Below are 25,750 nucleotides of genomic sequence, written 5' to 3'. Positions count from 1 at the left end.
ACCCTGAAACATCATCACCCCGTCTCTCTCACACACCCTGAAACATCATCACCCCGTCTCTCTCACACACCCTGAAACATCATCACCCCGTCTCACTCACACCCCCTGAAACATCATCACCCCGTCTCTCTCACACACCCTGAAACATCATCACCCCGTCTCTCTCACACACCCTGAAACATCATCACCCCGTCTCTCTCACACCCCCTGAAACATCATCACCCTGTAACACCATCACCCCGTCTCTCACACCCCCTGAAACATCATCACCCCGTCTCTCTCACACACCCTGAAACATCATCACCCCGTCTCTCTCACACCCCCTGAAACATCATCACCCTGTAACACCATCACCCCGTCTCTCTCACACACCCTGTAACACCATCACCCCGTCTCTCTCACACACCCTGTATCACCATCACCCCGTCTCTCTCACACACCCTGTAACACCATCACCCCGTCTCTCACACCCCCTATAACATCATCACCCCGTCTCTCTCACACACCCTGTAACACCATCACCCCGTCTCTCACACCCCCTATAACATCATCACCCCGTCTCTCTCACACCCCCTGAAACATCATCACCCTGTAACACCATCACCCCGTCTCTCTCTCTCACCCTGTCTCTCTCACCCCGTCTCTCTCACCCCGTCTCTCTCTCACCCTGTCTCTCTCTCACCCTGTCTCTCTCTCTCCCTGTCTCTCTCTCTCCCTGTCTCACTCTCACCCTGTCTCTCTCTCACCCTGTCTCTCTCTCACCCTGTCTCTCTCCCTGTCTCTCTCACTCTGTCTCTCTCTCACCCTGTCTCTCTCTCACCCTGTCTCTCTCCCTGTCTCTCTCTCACCCTGTCTCTCTCCCTGTCTCTCTCACCCTGTCTGTCTCTCTCCCTGTCTCTCTCTCTCCCTGTCTCTCTCACCCTGTCTGTCTCTCTCCCTGTCTCTCTCTCTCCCTGTCTCTCTCTCTCCCTGTCTCACTCTCACCCTGTCTCTCTCTCTCCCTGTCTCTCTCCCTGTCTCTCTCACTCTGTCTCTCTCTCACCCTGTCTCTCTCTCACCCTGTCTCTCTCCCTGTCTCTCTCTCACCCTGTCTCTCTCCCTGTCTCTCTCACTCTGTCTCTCTCTCACCCTGTCTCTCTCTCACCCTGTCTCTCTCCCTGTCTCTCTCTCACCCTGTCTCTCTCCCTGTCTCTCTCACCCTGTCTCTCTCTCCCTGTCTCTCTCACCCTGTCTCTCTCTCACCCTGTCTCTCTCTCTCCCTGTCTCTCTCTCTCCCTGTCTCACTCTCACCCTGTCTCTCTCTCTCCCTGTCTCTCTCTCTCCCTGTCTCTCTCTCACCCTGTCTCTCTCTCACCCTGTCTCTCTCTCACCCTGTCTCTCTCTCTCCCTGTCTCTCTCTCACCCTGTCTCTCTCTCCCCCTGTCTCTCTCTCACCCTGTCTCTCTCACCCTGTCTCTCTCACCCTGTCTCTCTCTCACCCTGTCTCTCTCTCTCCCTGTCTCTCTCTCACCCTGTCTCTCTCTCCCCCTGTCTCTCTCTCACCCTGTCTCTCTCACCCTGTCTCTCTCACCCTGTCTCTCTCTCACCCTGTCTCTCTCACCCTGTCTCTCTCTCACCCTGTCTCTCTCTCACCCTGTCTCTCTCTCCCTGTCTCTCTCTCTCCCTGTCTCTCTCTCACCCTGTCTCTCTCTCTCTCTCACCCTGTCTCTCTCTCTCCCTGTCTCACTCTCACCCTGTCTCTCTCTCTCACCCTGTCTCTCTCTCACCCTGTCTCTCTCTCACCCTGTCTCTCTCTCACCCTGTCTCTCTCTCTCCCTCTGTCTCTCTGCCTCCCTGTCTCTCTCTCTCACCCTGTCTGTCTCTCACCCTGTCTCTCTCTCACCCTGTCTCTCACCCTGTCTCTCACCCTGTCTCTCTCTCACCCTGTCTCTCTCTCACCCTGTCTCTCACCCTGTCTCTCTCTCACCCTGTCTCTCACCCTGTCTCTCTCTCACCCTGTCTCTCACCCTGTCTCTCACCCTGTCTCTCTCTCCCTGTCTCTCTCTCACCCTGTCTCTCTCTCACCCTGTCTCTCTCTCTCCCTGTCTCTCTCTCTCCCTGTCTCTCTCTCACCCTGTCTCTCTCTCACCCTGTCTCTCTCACCCTGTCTCTCTCTCACCCTGTCTCTCTCTCACCCTGTCTCTCTCTCACCCTGTCTCTCTCTCACCCTGTCTCTCTCACCCTGTCTCTCTCTCACCCTGTCTCTCTCTCACCCTGTCTCTCTCTCTCACCCTGTCTCTCTCACCCTGTCTCTCTCTCATCCTGTCTCTCTCTCTCTCCCTGTCTCTCTCACCCTGTCTCTCTCTCACCCTGTCTCTCTCTCTCCCTGTCTCTCTCTCACCCTGTCTCTCTCTCACCCTGTCTCTCTCTCTCCCTGTCTCTCTCACCCTGTCTCTCTCTCACCCTGTCTCTCTCTCTCCCTGTCTCTCTCACCCTGTCTCTCTCTCACCCTGTCTCTCTCTCTCCCTGTCTCTCTCTCACCCTGTCTCTCTCTCTCCCTGTCTCTCTCTCACCCTGTCTCTCTCTCACCCTGTCTCTCTCTCTCCCTGTCTCTCTCTCACCCTGTCTCTCTCTCACCCTGTCTCTCTCTCTCCCTGTCTCTCTCACCCTGTCTCTCTCTCACCCTGTCTCTCTCTCACCCTGTCTCTCTCCCACCCTGTCTCTCTCTCACCCTGTCTCTCTCTCACCCTGTCTCTCTCTCTCCCTGTCTCTCACCCTGTCTCTCTCTCACCCTGTCTCTCTCTCTCACCCTGTCTCTCTCTCTCCCTGTCTCTCTCTCACCCTGTCTCTCTCTCACCCTGTCTCTCTCACCCTGTCTCTCTCTCACCCTGTCTCTCTCTCACCCTGTCTCTCTCTCACCCTGTCTCTCTCTCACCCTGTCTCTCTCTCACCCTGTCTCTCTCTCACCCTGTCTCTCTCTCACCCTGTCTCTCTCTCATCCTGTCTCTCTCTCCCTGTCTCTCTCACCCTGTCTCTCTCTCTCCCTGTCTCTCTCACCCTGTCTCTCTCTCACCCTGTCTCTCTCTCACCCTGTCTCTCTCTCACCCTGTCTCTCTCACCCTGTCTCTCTCTCACCCTGTCTCTCTCTCACCCTGTCTCTCTGACCCTGTCTCTCTCTCTCCCTGTCTCTCTCTCACCCTGTCTCTCTCTCACCCTGTCTCTCTCTCACCCTGTCTCTCTCTCACCCTGTCTCTCTCTCTCCCTGTCTCTCTCTCACCCTGTCTCTCTCTCACCCTGTCTCTCTCTCTCTCTCACCCTGTCTCTCTCACCCTGTCTCTCTCTCTCCCTGTCTCTCTCTCTCCCTGTCTCTCTCTCACCCTGTCTCTCTCTCACCCTGTCTCTCTCTCTCACCCTGTCTCTCTCTCACCCTGTCTCTCTCTCACCCTGTCTCTCTCTCACCCTGTCTCTCTCTCACCCTGTCTCTCTCTCTCTCTCACCCTGTCTCTCTCTCTCCCTGTCTCTCTCTCTCCCTGTCTCTCTCTCACCCTGTCTCTCTCTCACCCTGTCTCTCTCTCTCCCTGTCTCTCTCTCACCCTGTCTCTCTCTCACCCTGTCTCTCTCTCACCCTGTCTCTCTGACCCTGTCTCTCTCTCTCCCTGTCTCTCTCTCACCCTGTCTCTCTCTCACCCTGTCTCTCTCTCACCCTGTCTCTCTCTCACCCTGTCTCTCTCTCACCCTGTCTCTCTCTCCCTGTCTCTCTCTCACCCTGTCTCTCTCTCTCCCTGTCTCACTCTCACCCTGTCTCTCTCTCACCCTGTCTCTCTCTCTCCCTGTCTCTCTCTCTCACCCTGTCTCTCTCTCACCCTGTCTCTCTCACCCTGTCTCTCTCACCCTGTCTCTCCCTCACCCTGTCTCTCTCTCTCACCCTGTCTCTCTCTCACCCTGTCTCTCTCTCACCCTGTCTCTCTCTCTCCCTGTCTCTCTCACCCTGTCTCTCTCTCCCTGTCTCTCACCCTGTCTCTCTCTCACCCTGTCTCTCTCTCTCACCCTGTCTCTCTCTCACCCTGTCTCTCTCTCTCACCCTGTCTCTCTCTCACCCTGTCTCTCTCACCCTGTCTCTCTCTCACCCTGTCTCTCTCTCTCTCCCTGTCTCTCACCCTGTCTCTCTCTCACCCTGTCTCTCTGACCCTGTCTCTCTCTCTCCCTGTCTCTCTCTCCCTCACCCTGTCTCTTACCCCGTCTCTCTCTCTCCCCCTGTCTCTCACCCTGTCTCTCTTCCTTCGACAACAACCACAGAGAAAGACAGAGACAGACAGGGAGACAGAGGGAGAGAGAAAGAGACAGAGAGAGATGCCACGTGTGGTATTCCATGCAGTTACAGAGAAACGAGGTCTCAGGAATGTGTGAGTCTGACAGACTCACTTACACACTCATACACTCACACACTCATACACTCACACACTCATACACTCACTCACTCATACACTCACTCATACACTCACTCACACACTCACTCACACACTCACTCATACACTCACTCACTCATACACTCACTTACTCATACACTCACTCATTCATACACTCACTCATACACTCACTTACTCATACACTCACTCACTCATACACTCACTCACTCATACATTCACTCATACACTCACACACTCATACATTCACTCATACACTCACTCACTCATACACTCACTCACACACTCATACACTTACACACTCACTCATCCACTCACTCACACACTCACTCACACACTCATACACTCACTCACTCATACACTCACTCACTCATACACTCACTCACACACTCACTCATACACTCACTCACTCATACACTCACTCACACACTCACTCACTCACACACTCACTCACACACTCATACACTCACACACTCATACACTCACTTACTCATACACTCACTCACTCATACACTCACTCATACACTCACTGATACACTCACTCATCCACTCACTCACTCATACACTCACTCACTCATACACTCATTCATACACTCACGCATACACTCACTCACTCATACACTCACTCACACACTCACTCACTCACACACTCATACACTCACACACTCATACACTCACTCACTCATACACTCACTCATACACACACTCACTCACACACACTCATACACTCACTCATACACTCACTCAAACAATCATACTCACTCACACACTCACTCACTCACACACTCATACACTCACTCATACACTCACTCATACACTCACTCACACACTCATACACTCACTCATACACTCACTCATACACTCACTCACACGCTCATACACTCACTCACTCATACACTCACTCACACATACACTCACTCACACACTCACTCACACACTCATACACTCACTCATACAATCATACTCACACATACACTCACTCATACACTCACTCACTCATACACTCACTCATACACTCACTCATTCACACACTCATACACTCACTCACACACTCATACACACACTCACACACTCACCCACCCACCCATGTTGCAGCAGCCAATGATTTAATGGGGGAGGGGTGTTCGTTACAAACTTGACGCGTCTGATGATTGTTAAACTCTCACGAATGCCAAAGCTCCCCCAGGTAGCCTCTAGCAGAGCTGTAAGGGCAAGTGCTGAGACACAGACAAAGCTCCCCCAGGTAGCCTCTAGCAGGGCTGTAGGGGCAAGTGCTGAGACACAGACAAAGCTCCCCCAGGTAGCCTCTAGCAGGGCTGTAGGGGCAAGTGCTGAGACACAGACAAAGCTCCCCCAGGTAGCCTCTAGCAGGGCTGTAGGGGCAAGTGCTGAGACACAGACAAAGCTCCCCCAGGTAGCCTCTAGCAGGGCTGTAGGGGCAAGTGCTGAGACACAGACAAAGCTCGCCCAGGTAGCCTCTAGCAGGGCTGTAGGGGCAAGTGCTGAGACACAGACAAAGCTCCCCCAGGTAGCCTCTAGCAGGGCTGTAGGGGCAAGTGCTGAGACACAGACAAAGCTCCCCCAGGTAGCCTCTAGCAGGGCTGTAGGGGCAAGTGCTGAGACAGACAAAGCTCCCCCAGGTAGCCTCTAGCAGGGCTGTAGGGGCAAGTGCTGAGACACAGACAAAGCTCCCCCAGGTAGCCTCTATCTGGGCTGTAGGGGCAAGTGCTGAGACACAGACAAAGCTCCACCAGGTAGCGTCTAGCAGGGCTGTAGGGGCAAGTGCTGAGACAGAGACAAAGCTCCCCCAGGTAGCCTCTAGCTGGGCTGTAGGGGACAGTGCTGAGACAGAGACAAAGCTCCCCCGTGTCTCCCACCCACCGTGTCTCCCCGTGTCTCTCCCCCCGTGTCCCCCCGTGTCTCTCCCCCGTGTCTCCACCCCCCGTGTCTCCACCCCCCGTGTCTCCCCCGTCTCTCTCCGTCTCTCTCCGTGTCTCCCCGTGTCTCCCCGTGTCTCTCTCCCCCCGTGTCTCCCCGTGTCTCCCCGTGTCTCTCCCCGTGTCTCTCTCCCCCCGTGTCTCCCCGCGTCTCCCCCGTGTCTCCCACCCACCGTGTCTCCCCGTGTCTCCACCCCCCGTGTCTCCGTGTCTCCCCCGTGTCTCTCTCCCTGTCTCCCCGTGTCTCTCCCCGTGTCTCCCCCGTGTCTCCACCCCCCGTGTCTCCCCCCCCCCCGTGTTTCCCCCGTGTCTCCACCCCCCGTGTCTCCCCGTGTCTCCCCGTGTCTCTCTCCCCATGTCTCCCCGTGTCTCCCCGTGTCTCCCCCCCCCGTGTCTCCCCGTGTCTCCACCCCCCGTGTCTCCGTGTCTCCCCCGTGTCTCTCCCCGTGTCTCCACCCCCCGTGTCTCCCCGTGTCTCCACCCCCCGTGTCTCCCCGTGTCTCCCCGTGTCTCCCCGTGTCTCCGTGTCTCCCCGTGTCTCCCCGTGTCCCCCGGTGTCTCCGTGTCTCCGTGTCTCTCCCCGTGTCTCTCCGTGTCTTCCCGTGTCTCCCCGTGTCTCCGTGTCTCTCCCCGTGTCTCTCCGTGTCTTCCCGTGTCTCCCCGTGTCTCCCCGTGTCTCCGTGTCTCCCCGTGTCTCCATGTCTCCCCCCGTGTCTCCCCGTGTCTCAGGTCTCCATGGTGCTGATCACATTCCTTGTGAACTCCGTGGTGGACGCGTAGCCTCCCATGTCTGCGGTACGGACCTGGGGAGACACACGGGAGAGAGACACGGGGAGAGAGACACGGGGAGAGAGACACGGAGACACGGGGAGAGAGAGAGACACGGGGAGAGAGACACGGAGATACGGGGAGACACACGGGGAGAGAGACGGGGAGAGAGACACGGGGAGAGAGACACGGGGAGACACGGGGAGAGACACGGGGAGACACGGGGAGAGAGACACGGGGAGAGAGACACGGGGAGAGAGACACGGAGACACGGGGAGAGACACGGGGAGAGAGACACGGAGACACGGAGACACGGGGAGAGAGACACGGAGACACGGGGAGAGACACGGGGAGAGAGACACGGAGACACGGGGAGAGACACGGAGACACGGGGAGACACGGGGGGAGAGATACGGGGGGGGAGAGACACGGAGAGAGACACGAAGACACGGGGAGAGACACGGAGACACGGGGAGAGACACGGGGAGAGACACGGGGAGAGAGACACGGAGACACGGGGAGAGACACGGAGACACGGGGAGAGACACGGAGACACGGGGAGAGACACGGGGAGAGACACGGGGAGAGAGACACGGAGACACGGGGAGAGACACGGAGACACGGGGAGAGACACGGAGACACGGGGAGAGACACGGGGGGTGGAGACACGGGGAGAGACACGGGGGGGGTGGAGACACGGGGGGTGGAGACACGGGGAGAGACACGGGGAGACACGGGGAGAGAGACACGGGGAGAGACACGGGGAGAGACACGGGGGGGAGAGACTCGGGGGGAGACACGGGGGGAGACACGGGGGGAGACACGGGGAGACACGGGGAGAGAGACACGGAGATACGGGGAGACACACGGGGAGAGAGACGGGGAGAGAGACACGGGGAGACACGGGTAGACACGGGGAGAGAGACACGGGGAGAGAGACGGGGAGAAAGACACGGGGAGAGAGACACGGGGAGACACGGGGAGAGAGACACGGGGAGACACGGGGAGAGAGACACGGAGACACGGGGAGAGACACGGGGAGACACGGGGGGAGACACGGGGGGTGGAGACACGGGGAGAGAGACACGGGGAGAGAGACACGGAGATACGGGGGGAGACACGGGGAGACACGGGGGAGACACGGGGAGACACACGGGGGAGACACGGGGGGTGGAGACACGGGGGGTGGAGACACGGGGGGTGGAGACACGGGGAGAGACACGGGGGGTGGAGACACGGGGGGTGGAGACACGGGTAGACACGGGGAGATACACGGAGACACGGGGAGAGAGACACGGAGATACGGGGAGAGACACGGGGGGAGACACGGGGGGGAGAGAGACACACGGAGAGACACGGGGGAGACACGGGGAGAGACACGGGGAGACACGGGGAGAGAGACACGGAGACACGGGGAGAGACACGGGGGGAGACACGGGGGGAGACACGGAGGGAGAGACACGGGGAGAGATACGGGGAGAGACACGGGGAGAGAGACACGGGGAGAGACACGGGGAGAGACACGGGGAGAGACACGGGGAGAGACACGGGGAGAGACACGGGGAGAGAGACACGGGGAGAGACACGGGGAGAGACACGGAGGGAGAGACACGGGAAAACACGGGGAGAGACACGGGGAGACACGGGGAGAGAGACACGGGGAGAGAGACACGGGGGAGACACGGGGAGACACGGGGAGAGAGACACGGGGAGAGACACGGGGGAGACACGGGGAGACACGCGGAGAGAGACAAGGGGAGAGACACGGGGGGAGACACGGGGAGACACGGGGAGAGACACGGGGAGAGACACGGGGAGAGACACGGGGGGTGGAGACACGGGGAGAGACACGGGGAGACACGGGGAGAGACACGGGGTGAGACACGGGGAGAGAGACACGGGGGAGACACGGGGAGAGACACGGGGGGAGACATGGGGAGAGACACGGGGAGAGAGACACGGGGAGAGACACGGGGAGAGACACGGGGAGAGATACGGGGAGAGACACGGGGAGAGACACGGAGGGAGAGACACGGGAAAACACGGGGAGAGACACGGGGAGACACGGGGAGAGAGACACGGGGAGAGAGACACGGGGGAGACACGGGGAGACACGGGGAGAGAGACACGGGGAGAGACACGGGGGAGACACGGGGAGACACGCGGAGAGAGACAAGGGGAGAGACACGGGGGGAGACACGGGGAGACACGGGGAGAGACACGGGGAGAGACACGGGGGGTGGAGACACGGGGAGAGACACGGGGAGAGACACGGGGTGAGACACGGGGAGAGAGACACGGGGGAGACACGGGGGGAGACACGGGGAGACACGGGGAGAGACACGGGGAGAGACACGGGGGGTGGAGACACGGGGAGAGACACGGGGAGAGACACGGGGTGAGACACGGGGAGAGAGACACACGGAGAGACACGGGGGAGACACGGGGAGAGACACGGGGAGACACGGGGAGAGAGACACGGAGACACGGGGAGAGACACGGGGGGAGACACGGGGGGAGACACGGAGGGAGAGACACGGGGAGAGATACGGGGAGAGACACGGGGAGAGAGACACGGGGAGAGACACGGGGAGAGACACGGGGAGACACGGGGAGAGACACGGGGAGCGACACGGGGAGAGAGACACGGGGAGAGACACGGGGAGAGACACGGAGGGAGAGACACGGGAAAACACGGGGAGAGACACGGGGAGACACGGGGAGAGAGACACGGGGAGAGAGACACGGGGGAGACACGGGGAGACACGGGGAGAGAGACACGGGGAGAGACACGGGGGAGACACGGGGAGACACGCGGAGAGAGACAAGGGGAGAGACACGGGGGGAGACACGGGGAGACACGGGGAGAGACACGGGGAGAGACACGGGGGGTGGAGACACGGGGAGAGACACGGGGAGACACGGGGAGAGACACGGGGTGAGACACGGGGAGAGAGACACGGGGGAGACACGGGGAGAGACACGGGGGGAGACACGGGGAGAGACACGGGGAGAGAGACACGGGGAGAGACACGGGGAGAGACACGGGGAGAGATACGGGGAGAGACACGGGGAGAGACACGGAGGGAGAGACACGGGAAAACACGGGGAGAGACACGGGGAGACACGGGGAGAGAGACACGGGGAGAGAGACACGGGGAGAGAGACACGGGGGAGACACGGGGAGACACGGGGAGAGAGACACGGGGAGAGACACGGGGGAGACACGGGGAGACACGCGGAGAGAGACAAGGGGAGAGACACGGGGGGAGACACGGGGAGACACGGGGAGAGACACGGGGAGAGACACGGGGGGTGGAGACACGGGGAGAGACACGGGGAGAGACACGGGGTGAGACACGGGGAGAGAGACACGGGGGAGACACGGGGAGAGACACGGGGGGAGACACGGGGAGAGACACGGGGAGAGACACGGGGGGAGACACGGGGAGAGAGACACGGAAACACGGGGGAGACACGGGGAGAGACACGGGGAGAGACACGGGGAGACACGGGGGGAGAGACACGGGGAGAGACACGGGGAGAGACACGGGGAGAGGCACGGGGAGACACGGGGGGAGAGACACGGGGAGAGACAGGGGGAGAGACACGGGGGAGACACGGGGAGAGACACGGGGAGAGACACGGGGGGAGACACGGGGAGACACACGGGGAGAGAGACGGGGAGAGAGACACGGGGAGACACGGGTAGACACGGGGAGAGAGACACGGGGAGAGAGACGGGGAGAGAGACACGGGGAGAGAGACACGGGGAGACACGGGGAGAGAGACACGGGGAGACACGGGGAGAGAGACACGGAGACACGGGGAGAGACACGGGGAGACACGGGGGGAGACACGGGGAGACACGGGGGGAGACACGGGGGGTGGAGACACGGGGAGAGAGACACGGGGAGAGAGACACGGAAATACGGGGGGAGACACGGGGAGACACGGGGGAGCACGGGGGAGACACGGGGAGACACACGGGGGAGACACGGGGGGTGGAGACACGGGGGGTGGAGACACGGGGGGTGGAGACACGGGGAGAGACACGGGGGGTGGAGGCACGGGGGGTGGAGACACGGGTAGACACGGGGAGATACACGGAGACACGGGGAGAGAGACACGGAGACACGGGGAGAGACACGGGGGGAGACACGGGGGGAGACACGGAGGGAGAGACACGGGGAGAGATACGGGGAGAGACACGGGGAGAGAGACACGGGGAGAGACACGGGGAGAGACACGGGGAGAGACACGGGGAGAGAGACACGGGGAGAGACACGGGGAGAGACACGGGGAGAGATACGGGGAGAGACACGGGGAGAGACACGGAGGGAGAGACACGGGAAAACACGGGGAGAGACACGGGGAGACACGGGGAGAGAGACACGGGGAGAGACACGGGGGAGACACGGGGAGAGACACGGGGGAGACACGGGGAGACACGGGGAGAGAGACACGGGGAGAGACACGGGGGAGACACGGGGAGACACGCGGAGAGAGACAAGGGGAGAGACACGGGGGGAGACACGGGGAGACACGGGGAGAGACACGGGGAGAGACACGGGGGGTGGAGACACGGGGAGAGACACGGGGAGACACGGGGAGAGACACGGGGTGAGACACGGGGAGAGAGACACGGAAACACGGGGGAGACACGGGGAGAGACACGGGGAGAGGCACGGGGAGACACGGGGGGAGAGACACGGGGAGAGACACGGGGGGAGACACGGGGGAGACACGGGGGGAGACACAGGGAGAGACACGGGGAGAGACACGGGGAGAAACACGGGGAGAGACACGGGGGAGATACGGGGGGAGACACGGGGGAGACACGGGGAGAGACACGGGGGGAGACACGGGGAGAGACACGGGGAGAGACACGGGGAGAGACACGGGGAGAGACACGGGGGAGACACGGGGGGAGACACGGGGGAGACACGGGGGGAGACACGGGGAGATACACGGGGAGAGAGACACGGGGAGAGACACGGGGAGAGACACGGGGGAGACACGGGGAGAGACACGGGGAGAGACACGGGGGGAGACACGGGGAGAGACACGGGGAGAGACACGGGGAGAGACACGGGGAGAGACACGGAGGGAGAGACACGGGAAAACATGGGGAGAGACACGGGGAGAGACACGGGGAGAGACACGGGGAGAGACACGGGGGGAGACACGGGGGAGACACGGGGGGAGACACGGGGAGAGACACGGGGGAGACACGGGGAGAGAGACATGGAGACACGGGGTGAGACACGGGGGGAGAGACACGGGGGAAGACACGGGGAGAGACACGGGGAGAGACACGGGGAGAGGCACGGGGAGACACGGGGGGAGAGACGGGGAGAGACACGGGGAGAGACACGGGGAGAGACACGGGGAGAGATACGGGGAGAGACACGGGGAGAGACACGGAGGGAGAGACACGGGAAAACACGGGGAGAGACACGGGGAGACACGGGGAGAGAGACACGGGGAGAGACACGGGGGAGACACGGGGGGAGACACGGGGAGAGACACGGGGGGAGACACGGGGGGAGACACGGGGAGAGACACGGGGAGAGACACGGGGGAGAGACACGGGGGAGACACGGGGAGAGACACGGGGAGAGACACGGGGGAGACACGGGGAGAGACACGGGGAGAGACACGGGGGAGACACGGGGAGAGACACGGGGGGAGACACGGGGAGAGACACGGGGAGAGACACGGGGAGACACGGGGAGAGACACGGGGAGAGACACGGGGAGAGACACGGGGGAGACACGGGGGAGACACGGGGAGAGACACGGGGAGAGACACGGGGGAGACACGGGGAGATGGTGGTGATGGTGGTGGTGATGGTGGCGATGATGGTGGTGATGGTAGTGATGGTGATGATGGTGGTGATGGTGGTGGTGATGATGGTGGTGGCGATGATGGTAGTGTTGTAAACATCGCTACCACTACCGCTCCCACACTGACACCCACACTCACATTCACCCACCCACTCATCCACCCACCCACCCACTCACCCACTCACTCACTCACCCACCCACCCACTCACCCACCCACTCACTCACCCACTCATGCAACCACTCATTCACCCACCCACCCACTCATCCACCCACCCACCCACTCATCCACCCACCCACCCTTCCATCCACTCATCCACCCACTCATCCATCCATCCACCCACCCACTCATCCACCCACCCACTCATCAACCCACCCATTATCAACCCACCCACTCATCCACCCACCCACCTACTCATCCATCCACCCACCCACTCATCCACCCACCCACCCACTCATCCACCCACCCACCCACTCATCCACCCACTCATCCACCCACGCACTCATCCACCCACCCATCCACCCATCCACCCACACACTCATCCACCCACCCACCCACTCATCCATCCACCCACCCACTCATCCATCCACCCACCCACTCATCCACCCACACACTCATCCGCCCACCCACTCATCCACCCACCCACCCACCCACTAATCAACCCACCCACCCACTCACCCACCCACTTAGCCACCCACCCACCCATCCACCCACCCACCCACTCATCCACCCACCCACGCAACAACGCACTCACCCACCCAACCCCCGACGTTCTAGGGAAGTAGCCTGGTTCAGGATGATCTGAAATCGCTGAGATGTTTATTCACTTCGGCAAACACAACAACTCTGATGCCACCACCACCACCTTAACCACCACCTTAACCACCACCATCACTACAATCACCACCTTAACCACCACCATCACCACCTTAACCACCACCATCACTACAATCACCACCTTAACCACCACCATCACCACCTTCACCACCACCATCACCACCTAAACCATCACCACCATCAAGGGCTGTTAGGCCACGCGATCGGGAATTAGATTATAGTTTGTGTGTGTCTGTGTGTCTGTGTGTGTGTCTGTGTGTGTCTGTGTGTGTGTCTGTGTGTGTGACTGTGTGTGTGTCTGTCTGTCTGTGTGTGTGTCTGTCACTGTGTGTCTCTGTGTGTGTGTGTGCCTGTGTATGTGTGTGTGACACTGTGTGTGTGTCACTATGTGTGTGTGACACTGTGTGTGTGTCACTGTGTGTGTGTGTCACTGTGTGTGTGTCACTGTGTCTCTGTGTGTGTGTGTCTGTGTGTGTGTGACACTGTGTGTGTGTCACTGTGTGTGTGTGTGTCACTGTGTGTGTGTGTGTCACTGTGTCTCTGTGTGTGTGTGTCTGTGTGTGTGTGTGACACTGTGTGTGTGTCACTGTGTGTGTGTCACTGTGTGTGTGTCACTGTGTGTGTGTCACTGTGTGTGTGTGTGTCACTGTGTCTCTGTGTGTGTGTGTCTGTGTGTGTGACACTGTGTGTGTCACTGTGTGTGTGTCACTGTGTGTGTGTGACACTGTGTGTGTGTCACTGTGTGTGTGTGTCACTGTGTGTGTGTGTGTCACTGTGTCTCTGTGTGTGTGTGTGTGTCTGTGTGTGTGTGACACTGTGTGTGTGTCACTGTGTGTGTGTCACTGTGTGTGTGTGTCACTGTGTGTGTGTGTCACTGTGTGTGTGTCACTGTGTCTCTGTGTGTGTGTGTCTGTGTGTGTGTGACACTGTGTGTGTGTCACTGTGTGTGTGTGTGTCACTGTGTGTGTGTGTGTCACTGTGTCTCTGTGTGTGTGTGTCTGTGTGTGTGTGTGACACTGTGTGTGTGTCACTGTGTGTGTGTCACTGTGTGTGTGTCACTGTGTGTGTGTCACTGTGTGTGTGTGTGTCACTGTGTCTCTGTGTGTGTGTGTCTGTGTGTGTGACACTGTGTGTGTCACTGTGTGTGTGTCACTGTGTGTGTGTGACACTGTGTGTGTGTCACTGTGTGTGTGTGTCACTGTGTGTGTGTGTGTCACTGTGTCTCTGTGTGTGTGTGTGTGTCTGTGTGTGTGTGACACTGTGTGTGTGTCACTGTGTGTGTGTCACTGTGTGTGTGTGTCACTGTGTGTGTGTGTGTCACTGTGTCTCTGTGTGTGTGTGTCTGTGTGTGTGTGTGACACTGTGTGTGTGTCACTGTGTGTGTGTCACTGTGTGTGTGTGTCACTGTGTGTGTGTGTCACTGTGTCTCTGTGTGTGTGTGTGTGTCTGTGTGTGTGTGTGACACTGTGTGTGTGTCTGTGTGTGTGTGTCACTGTGTGTGTGTGTGTGTCACTGTGTCTCTGTGTGTGTGTGTCTGTGTGTGTGTGTGTGACACTGTGTGTGTGTCACTGTGTGTGTGTCACTGTGTGTGTGTGTCACTGTGTATGTGTGTCTCTGTGTGTGTGTGAGACACTGTGTGTGTGTCTCTGTGTGTCACTGTGTGTGTGTGTCACTGTGTGTGTATGTGTGTGTGTCTCTGTGTGTGTGTCACTGTGTGTCACTGTGTGTGTGTCACTGTGTGTCTGTGTGTGTGTGTGTCTGTGTATGTGTGTTTAACACTGTGTGTGTGTCTCTGTGTGTGTGTTACTGTGTGTGTGTCACTGTGTCACTGTGTGTGTGTCTCTGTGTGTGTGTGTCTGTGTGTGTGTCACTGTGTGTGTGCCACTGTGTATGTGTGTGTGTCACTGTCTGTGTGTGTCTCTGTGTGTGTGACACTGTGTGTGTGACACTGTGTGTGTGTCACTGTGTGTCACTGTGTGACACTGTGTGTGACACTGTGTGTGTCTCTGTGTCTCTGTGTGTGTCTCTGTGTGTCTGTGTGTGTGTCTCTGTGTGTCTCTGTCTCTGTGTGTCTCTGTGTGTCTCTGTGTGTGTCTCTTTGTCTATGTCTCTGTGTGTCTCTGTGTGTATGTGTGTGTGTCACTGTGTGTGACACTGTGTGTGTGTGTCTCTGTGTGTGTGACACTGTGTGTGTGTCTCTGTGTGTCTCTGTGTGTGTGTCTCTGTGTGTCTCTATCTCTGTGTGTCTCTGTGTGTGTGTCTCTGTGTGTGTGTCTCTGTGTCTCTGTCTCTGTGAGTGTCTCTGTGTGTCTCTGTGTGTCTGTGTGTGTGTCACTGTGTGTGACACTGTGTGTGTCTCTGTCTCTGTGTCTCTGTGTGTCTCTGTGTGTGTCTCTGTGTGACACTGTGTGTGTGTCTCTGTGTGACACTTGGTGTGTGTCTCTGTGTGACACTGTGTGTGTGTCTCTGTGTGTGTGTCTCTGTGAGTGTCTCTGTGTGACACTGTGTGTGTGTCTCTGTGTGTGACACTGTGTGTGTGTCTCTGTGTGTGACACTGTGTGTCTGTGTCTCTGTGTGTCTCTGTGTGTGTCTCTGTGTCTCTGTGTGTGTGAGACACTGTGTGTGTGTGTCTCTGTGTGTGTCTCTGTGTCTCTGTGTGTCTCTGTCTCTGTGTGTCTCTGTGTGTCTCTGTGTCTCTGTGTCTCTGTGTGTGTGTCTCTGTGTGTGTGTCTCTGTGTGTCTCTGTGTGTCTCTGTGTCTCTGTGTGTGTGTGTCACTGTTTGTGTCTCTGTGTGTGTGTCTCTGTGTGTGTGTCTCTGTGTGTGTGTCTCTGTGTGTGTGTCTCTGTGTGTGTGTCTCTGTGTGTCTCTCTGTGTCTCTGTGTGTCTCTCTGTGTCTCTGTGTGTCTCTGTGTCTCTGTCTCTGTGTGTCTCTGTGTCTCTGTCTGTGTGTCTCTGTGTGTGTCTCTCTGTGTCTCTGTGTGTCTCTGTGAGTCTCTCTGTGTGTGTCTCTGTGTCTCTCTGTGTGTGTGTCTCTGTGTCTCTGTGTCTCTGAGTGTCTCTGTGTGTCTGTGTGTGTGTCTCTGTGTGTGTGTCTCTGTGTGTGTGTCTCTGTGTGTCTCTGTGTGTCTGTGTGTGTGTCTCTGTGTGTCTCTGTCTCTCTGTGTCTGTGTTTCTGTGTCTCTGTGTGTGTGTCTCTGTGTGTCTCTGTGTGTGTGTCTCTGTGTGTCTCTGTGTCTCCGTGTGTCTCTGTGTGTCTCTGTGTGTGTGTCTCTGTGTGTCTCTGTGTCTCTGTGTGTCTGTGTCTCTGTGTGTGTGTGTATCTGTGTGTGTGTCTCTGTGTGTGTCTCTGCGTGTCTCTGCGTGAGTCTTAGAGGTGGTCAATGACTGATGCAGTGAAGTCTCCAGTGGTTGCGTAACCGCCCATGTCTCTCGTTCGAACCTGTGACACACACAGACAAAGTTCCCCCAGGTAGCCTCCAGCAGCGATGTAGGGGCAAGTGCTGAGACACACACAGACAAAGTTCCCCCAGGTAGCCTCCAGCAGGGATGTAGGGGCAAGTGCTGAGACACACACAGACAAAGTTCCCCCAGGTAGCCTCTAGCAGGGCTGGAGGGGCAAGTGCTGAGACACAGACAAAGCTCCCCCCAGGGTAGCCCCTGGCAGGGCTGTAGGGGCAAGTGCTGAGACACAGACAAAGCTCCCCAAGGTAGCCTCTAGCAGGGCTGTAGGGGCAAGTGCTGAGACACAAAGCTCCCCAAGGTAGCCTCTAGCAGGGCTGTAGGGGCAAGTGCTGAGACACAGACAAAGCTCCCCCAGGTAGCCTCTAGCAGGGCTGTAGGGGCAAGTGCTGAGACACAGACAAAGCTCCCCAAGGTAGCCTCTAGCAGGGCTGTAGGGGCAAGTGCTGAGACACGGACAAAGATCCCCCAGGTAGCCTCTAGCAGGGCTGTAGGGGCAAGTGCTGAGACACAGACAAAGCTCCCCAAGGTAGCCTCTAGCAGGGCTGTAGGGGCAAGTGCTGAGACGCAGAAAAAGATCCCCCAGGTAGCCATTAAGAGGGCTGTAGGGGCAAGTGCTGAGACAGAAAAAGCTCCCCCAGGTAGCCTCTAGCAGGGCTGTAGAGGCAAGTGCACACACACACCCACTCACCCCCTCACCCACCCACTCACTCACCCAACCACTCACCCAACCACTCACTCACCCACTCACTCACCCACCCACCCAACTACCCATTCACCCACCCACTTACCCACTCACCCACCCACTCACCCACTCACTCACTCACCCACTTAATCACTCGTTCAACCACTCAGTGAGTGAGTGGGTGAGTGGCTGAGTGAGTGAGTGGGTGAGTGGGTGGGTGAGTGAGTGAGTGGGTGGGTGAGTGAGTGGGTGGGTAAGGGGGTGAGTGAGTGAGTGAGTGGGTGAGTGGCTGAGTGAGTGAGTGGGTGAGTGGGTGGGTGGGTGAGTGGGTGGGTGAGTGAGTGGGTGGGTAAGTGGGTGAGTGAGTGAGTGAGTGGGTGAGTGGGTGAGTGAGTGGGTGGGTGAGTGGGTGGATGAGTGGGTGAGTGAGTGAGTGAGTAGGTGAGTGGGCGAGTGAGTGAGTGGGTGAGTGAGTGGGTGGGTGAGTGAGTGGGTGGGTGAGTGGGTGAGTGGGTAAGTGGGTGGGTGGGTGAGTGAGTGGGTGGGTAAGTGGGCGAGTGAGTGAGTGGGTGAGTGGGTGGGTGAGTGGGTGGGTGAGTGGGTAAGTGGGTGGGTGAGTGAGTCAGTAGATGGGTGAGTGGGTAAGTGGGCGAGTGAGTGAGTGGGTGAGTGAGTGAGTGGGTGAGTGAGTGAGTGGGTGGGTGAGTGAGTGGTTGAGTGAGTGGGTGAGTGAGTGGTTGAGTGAGTGAGTGGCTGAGTGAGTGAGTGGGTGGGTGGGTGGGTGAGTGAGTGGGTGGGTGAGTGGGTGGGTGGGTGAGTGAGTGGGTGAGCGAGTGAGTGAGTGGGTGAGTGAGTGGTTGAGTGGTTGAGTGAGTGGCTGAGTGAGTGAGTGGGTGGGTGAGTGAGTGAGTGAGTGGGTGGGTGGGTGAGTGAGTGGGTGAGTGAGTGAGTGAGTGGGTGAGTGAGTGAGTGGGTGGGTGGGTGGGTGAGTGAGTGAGTGAGTGGGTGGGTGAGTGAGTGAGTGGGTGGGTGGGTGAGTGAGTGGGTGAGTGAGTGAGTGGGTGGGTGGGTGGGTGAGTGAGTGAGTGAGTGGGTGAGTGAGTGAGTGAGTGGGTGAGTGGGTGAGTGAGTGAGTGGGTGAGTGAGTGGGTGGGTGAGTGAGTGGTTGAGTGAGTGGGTGAGTCAGTGGTTGAGTGAGTGAGTGGCTGAGTGAGTGAGTGAGTGGGTGAGTGAGTGAGTGGGTGAGTGAGTGGTTGAGTGAGTGAGTGAGTGGGTGGGTGAGTGAGTGAGTGAGTGGGTGGGTGAGTGAGTGGGTGAGCGAGTGAGTGAGTGGTTGAGTGGTTGAGTGAGTGGCTGAGTGAGTGAGTGGGTGGGTGAGTGAGTGAGTGAGTGGGTGGGTGGGTGAGTGAGTGGGTGAGTGAGTGAGTGAGTGGGTGGGTGAGTGAGTGAGTGAGTGGGTGGGTGAGTGAGTGAGTGAGTGGGTGGGTGAGTGAGTGAGTGGGTGGGTGGGTGAGTGAGTGGGTGAGTGAGTGAGTGGGTGGGTGAGTGAGTGAGTGAGTGGGTGAGTGAGTGAGTGAGTGGGTGAGTGAGTGAGTGGGTGAGTGAGTGGGTGGGTGAGTGAGTGGTTGAGTGAGTGGGTGAGTGAGTGGTTGAGTGAGTGGCTGAGTGAGTGGCTGAGTGAGTGAGTGAGTGGGTGGGTGAGTGAGTGAGTGGGTGAGTGAGTGGTTGAGTGGTTGAGTGAGTGGCTGAGTGAGTGAGTGGGTGGGTGGGTGAGTGAGTGGGTGGGTGGGTGAGTGGGTGGGTGAGTGGGTGGGTGAGTGAGTGGGTGAGTGAGTGAGTGAGTGGGTGAGTGAGTGGTTGAGTGGTTGACTGAGTGGCTGAGTGAGTGAGTGGGTGGGTGAGTGAGTGAGTGGGTGGGTGGGTGGGTGAGTGAGTGGGTGAGTGAGTGAGTGGGTGGGTGAGTGAGTGAGTGAGTGAGTGAATGAGTGAGTGAGTGAGTGGGTGGGTGAGTGAGTGAGTGAGTGGGTGGGTGAGTGAGTGAGTGAGTGGGTGGGTGGGTGAGTGAGTGGGTGAGTGAGTGGGTGGGTGAGTGAGTGGGTGAGTGAGTGAGTGAGTGGGTGAGTGAGTGAGTGAGTGGGTGAGTGAGTGGTTGGGTAAATGGGCGAGTGAGTGAGTGGGTGAGTGGGTGAGTGAGTGGGTGGGTGAGTGGGTGGGTGAGTGGGTGAGTGAGTGGGTAAGTGGGTGGGTGAGTGAGTCAGTAGGTGGGTGAGTGGGTAAGTGGGCGAGTGAGTGAGTGGGTGAGTGAGTGGTTGAGTGAGTGGGTGGGTGAGTGAGTGGTTGAGTGAGTGGGTGAGTGAGTGGTTGAGTGAGTGAGTGGCTGAGTGAGTAAGTGAGTGGGTGAGTGAGTGAGTGAGTGGGTGAGTGAGTGGTTGAGTGAGTGGCTGAGTGAGTGAGTGGCTGAGTGAGTGAGTGGGTGAGTGGGTGAGTGAGTGAGTGGGTGGGTGGGTGGGTGAGTGAGTGAGTGGATGAGTGAGTGGGTGAGTGAGTGAGTGGGTGGGTGAGTGAGTGAGTGAGTGGGTGAGTGAGTGGTTGAGTGCTTGGTTGAGTGGCTTATTGAGTGAGTGGGTGGGTGAGTGAGTGAGTGGGTGGGTGGGTGAGTGAGTGGGTGAGTGAGTGAGTGGGTGGGTGAGTGAGTGAGTGAGTGGGTGGGTGAGTGAGTGAGTGGGTGGGTGAGTGAGTGAGTGGGTGGGTGGGTGAGTGAGTGGGTGAGTGAGTGAGTGGGTGGGTGAGTGAGTGAGTGGGTGAGTGAGTGAGTGAGTGGGTGAGTGGGTGAGTGAGTGAGTGAGTGGGTGAGTGAGTGGGTGGGTGAGTGAGTGGTTGAGTGAGTGGGTGAGTGAGTGGTTGAGTGAGTGAGTGGATGAGTGAGTGAGTGAGTGGGTGAGTGAGTGGGTGAGTGAGTGGTTGAGTGAGTGGCTGAGTGAGTGGCTGAGTGAGTGAGTGAGTGGGTGGGTAAGTGAGTGAGTGAGTGGGTGAGTGAGTGGTTGAGTGGTTGAGTGAGTGGCTGAGTGAGTGGCTGAGTGGGTGGGTGGGTGAGTGAGTGGGTGGGTGAGTGGGTGGGTGAGTGAGTGGGTGAGTGAGTGAGTGAGTGGGTGAGTGAGTGGTTGAGTGGTTGACTGAGTGGCTGAGTGAGTGAGTGGGTGGGTGAGTGAGTGAGTGAGTGGGTGGGTGGGTGAGTGAGTGGGTGAGTGAGTGAGTGGGTGGGTGAGTGAGTGAGTGAATGAGTGAGTGGGTGGGTGAGTGAGTGAGTGAGTGGGTGGGTGAGTGAGTGAGTGGGTGGGTGGGTGAGTGAGTGGGTGAGTGAGTGAGTGGGTGGGTGAGTGAGTGAGTGAGTGGGTGAGTGAGTGAGTGAGTGGGTGAGTGAGTGGGTGGGTAAGTGGGCGAGTGAGTGAGTGGGTGAGTGGGTGAGTGAGTGGGTGGGTGAGTGGGTGGGTGAGTGGGTAAGTGGGTGGGTGAGTGAGTCAGTAGGTGGGTGAGTGGGTAAGTGGGCGAGTGAGTGAGTGGGTGAGTGAGTGGTTGAGTGAGTGGGTGGGTGAGTGAGTGGTTGAGTGAGTGGGTGAGTGAGTGGTTGAGTGAGTGAGTGGCTGAGTGAGTGAGTGAGTGGGTGAGTGAGTGAGTGGGTGAGTGAGTGGTTGAGTGAGTGGCTGAGTGAGTGAGTGGGTGGGTGAGTGGGTGAGTGAGTGGGTGAGTGAGTGAGTGGTTGAGTGAGTGGCTGAGTGAGTGAGTGGGTGGGTGAGTGAGTGAGTGAGTGGGTGGGTGGGTGGGTGAGTGAGTGAGTGGATGAGTGAGTGGGTGAGTGAGTGAGTGGGTGGGTGAGTGAGTGAGTGGGTGAGTGGGTGAGTGGGTGGGTGGGTGAGTGAGTGAGTGGGTGAGTGAGTGGGTGAGTGGGTAAGTGGGTGGGTGAGTGAGTGGGTGGGTAAGTGAGTGGGTGAGTGGGTGAGTGAATGGGTGGGTGAGTGGATGAGTGAATGGGTGGGTGAGTGGGTGAGTGAGTGGTTGAGTGAGTGGCTGAGTGAGTGAGTGGCTGAGTGAGTGAGTGGGTGGGTGAGTGGGTGAGTGAGTGGGTGAGTGAGTGAGTGAGTGGTTGAGTGAGTGGCTGAGTGAGTGAGTGAGTGGGTGGGTGAGTGAGTGAGTGAGTGGGTGGGTGGGTGGGTGAGTGAGTGAGTGGATGAGTGAGTGGGTGAGTGAGTGAGTGGGTGGGTGAGTGAGTGAGTGGGTGAGTGAGTGGTTGAGTGCTTGGTTGAGTGGCTTATTGAGTGAGTGGGTGGGTGAGTGAGTGAGTGAGTGGGTGGGTGGGTGGGTGAGTGAGTGGGTGAGTGAGTGAGTGGGTGGGTGAGTGAGTGAGTGAGTGGGTGGGTGAGTGAGTGAGTGAGTGGGTGGGTGAGTGAGTGAGTGAGTGGGTGGGTGGGTGGGTGAGTGAGTGGGTGAGTGAGTGAGTGGGTGGGTGAGTGAGTGAGTGAGTGGGTGAGTGAGTGAGTGAGTGGGTGAGTGGGTGAGTGAGTGAGTGGGTGAGTGAGTGGGTGGGTGAGTGAGTGGTTGAGTGAGTGGGTGAGTGAGTGGTTGAGTGAGTGAGTGGATGAGTGAGTGAGTGAGTGGGTGAGTGAGTGGGTGAGTGAGTGGTTGCGTGAGTGGCTGAGTGAGTGGCTGAGTGAGTGAGTGAGTGGGTAAGTGAGTGAGTGAGTGGGTGAGTGAGTGGTTGAGTGGTTGAGTGAGTGGCTGAGTTAGTGGCTGACTGGGTGGGTGGGTGAGTGAGTGGGTGGGTGAGTGGGTGGGTGAGTGAGTGGGTGAGTGAGTGAGTGAGTGGGTGAGTGAGTGGTTGAGTGGTTGACTGAGTGGCTGAGTGAGTGAGTGGGTGGGTGAGTGAGTGAGTGAGTGGGTGGGTGGGTGAGTGAGTGGGTGAGTGAGTGAGTGGGTGGGTGAGTGAGTGAGTGAATGAGTGAGTGAGTGGGTGGGTGAGTGAGTGAGTGAGTGGGTGGGTGAGTGAGTGGGTGGGTGGGTGAGTGAGTGGGTGAGTGAGTGAGTGGGTGGGTGAGTGAGTGAGTGAGTGGGTGAGTGAGTGGGTGGGTAAGTGGGCGAGTGAGTGAGTGGGTGAGTGGGTGAGTGAGTGGGTGGGTGAGTGGGTGGGTGAGTGGGTAAGTGGGTGGGTGAGTGAGTCAGTGGGTGAGTGGGTAAGTGGGCGAGTGAGTGAGTGGGTGAGTGAGTGGTTGAGTGAGTGGGTGGGTGAGTGAGTGGTTGAGTGAGTGGGTGAGTGAGTGGTTGAGTGAGTGAGTGGCTGAGTGAGTGAGTGAGTGGGTGAGTGAGTGAGTGGGTGAGTGAGTGGTTGAGTGAGTGGCTGAGTGAGTGAGTGGGTGGGTGAGTGGGTGAGTGAGTGGGTGAGTGAGTGAGTGGTTGAGTGAGTGGCTGAGTGAGTGAGTGAGTGGGTGGGTGAGTGAGTGAGTGAGTGGGTGGGTGGGTGGGTGAGTGAGTGAGTGGATGAGTGAGTGGGTGAGTGAGTGAGTGGGTGGGTGAGTGAGTGAGTGAGTGGGTGAGTGGGTGAGTGGGTGGGTGGGTGAGTGAGTGAGTGGGTGAGTGAGTGGGTGAGTGGGTAAGTGGGTGGGTGAGTGAGTGGGTGGGTAAGTGAGTGGGTGAGTGGGTGAGTGAATGGGTGGGTGAGTGGGTGAGTGAATGGGTGGGTGAGTGGGTGAGTGAGTGGGTGGGTGAGTGGGTGAGTGGGTGGGTGAGTGGGTGGGTGAGTGGGTGGGTGGGTGAGTGAGTGAGTGGGTGAGTGAGTGCGTGGGTGAGTGAGTGAGTGGGTGGGTGGGTGAGTGGGTGGGTGAGTGGGTGGGTGAGTGGGTGAGTGGGTGGGTGAGTGGGTGAGTGAGTGGGTGGGTGAGTGAGTGAGTGGGTGGGTGAGTGGGTGGGTGAGTGGGTGGGTGGGTGAGTGGGTGGGTGGTTGAGCGACTCACCTTGCCTGTCTTGATGACCTTGCGTACCGCATCATAGATCATGTTAGCGTGGTACTCCATACTGGGACACAAACACACACACACAGTACACATTACATACTACACTACACTATACACTACTACACTACTACACTATACACTACTACACTATACACTACTACACTATACACTACACTATACACTACTACACTATACACTACTACACTACACTACTACACTACACTATACACTACTACACTACACTATACACTACACTATACACTACACTATACACTACTACACTATACACTACTACACTATACACTACTACACTATACACTACTACACTATACACTACTACACTATACACTACACTATACACTACTACACTATACACTACTACACTATACACTACACTATACACTACACTATACACTACACTATACACTACACTATACACTACACTATACACTACTACACTACACTATACACTACAGACTCACTGTAAGTGTCGCAGCATGTTGGAGGATGACAGGAGGATGGCAGTGGGGTTGGCAATGTTCCTACCCAGCGCCTGGGCACTATACACTACACTATACACTACTACTACACTATACACTACACTATACACTACTACACTATACACTACACTATACACTACACTATACACTACACTATACACTACTACACTACTACACTACACTATACACTACACTATACACTACACTATACACTACTACACTACACTATACACTACACTATACACCACTACACTATACACTACTACACTATACACTACTACACTATACACTACTACACTATACACTACTACACTATACACTACTACACTATACACTACTACACTATACACTACTACACTATACACTACTACACTATACACTACTACACTATACACTATACACTACTACACTATACACTACTACACTATACACTACTACACTATACACTACTACACTATACACTACTACACTATACACTACACTATACACTACTACACTATACACTACACTATACACTACACTATATACTACTACACTATACACTATACACTACTACACTACACTATACACTACTACACTACACTATACACTACACTATACACTACACTATACACTACTACACTATACACTACACTATACACTACACTATACACTACACTATACACTACTACACTATACACTACACTATACACTACTACTACACTATACACTACACTATACACTACTACACTACACTATACACTACACTATACACTACACTATACACTACACTATACACTACTACTACACTACACTACTACACTATACACTACTACACTACACTATACACTAATACACTATACACTACACTATACACTACACTATACACTACTACACTATACACTACACTATACACTACTACACTACACTATACACTACTACACTACACTATACACTACTACACTATACACTACACTATACACTACACTATACACTACTACACTATACACTACACTATACACTACTACACTACACTATACACTACACTATACACTACTACACTATACACTACACTATACACTACTACACTATACACTACTACTACACTATACACTACTACACTATACACTACACTATACACTACACTATACACTACTACACTATACACTACTACACTATACACTACACTATACACTACACTATACACTACTACACTATACACTACAGACTCACTGTAAGTGTCGCAGCATGTTGGAGGATGACAGGAGGATGGCAGTGGGGTTGGCAATGTTCCTACCCAGCGCCTGGGCACTATACACTACACTATACAC

At 56.9% G+C, this 25,750-nt stretch overlaps 1 protein-coding gene across 4 annotated transcripts in view; it reads right to left on the bottom strand.

Annotated features, from left to right (window-relative positions):
- Nucleotides 1-6,851: 6,851 nt before the first annotated feature.
- Nucleotides 6,852-25,750, bottom strand: part of IDH3B (isocitrate dehydrogenase (NAD(+)) 3 non-catalytic subunit beta) — a 64,325-nt gene continuing 45,426 nt past the window's right edge. Inside the window, exons 11-13 of one of the 4 annotated variants that reach the window (XM_076057668.1) lie at nt 23,941-24,001; nt 17,145-17,233; nt 13,758-16,080 (exon numbers count right to left, since the gene is read on the bottom strand). In XM_076057668.1, coding sequence (XP_075913783.1) covers nt 17,162-17,233; nt 23,941-24,001 — 133 coding nt within the window. In that variant the 3' untranslated portion in view covers nt 13,758-16,080; nt 17,145-17,161. Of the gene's footprint in view, nt 7,144-13,757; nt 17,234-23,940; nt 24,002-25,750 lie in introns of those variants that run through there. The other 3 variants (XM_032980026.2, XM_032980023.2, XM_032980024.2) reach the window with 3 other exon arrangements.

Source organism: Petromyzon marinus, chromosome 83 (assembly GCF_048934315.1).
Source record: "Petromyzon marinus isolate PM22_M1 ecotype Great Lakes invasive population chromosome 83, UKy_Petmar_22M1.pri1.0, whole genome shotgun sequence".
Classification (NCBI taxonomy): domain Eukaryota; kingdom Metazoa; phylum Chordata; class Hyperoartia; order Petromyzontiformes; family Petromyzontidae; genus Petromyzon; species Petromyzon marinus.
The sequence above is the reverse complement of the archived record's forward strand: the minus strand, read 5'-3'. Positions and strand labels throughout refer to the sequence as shown.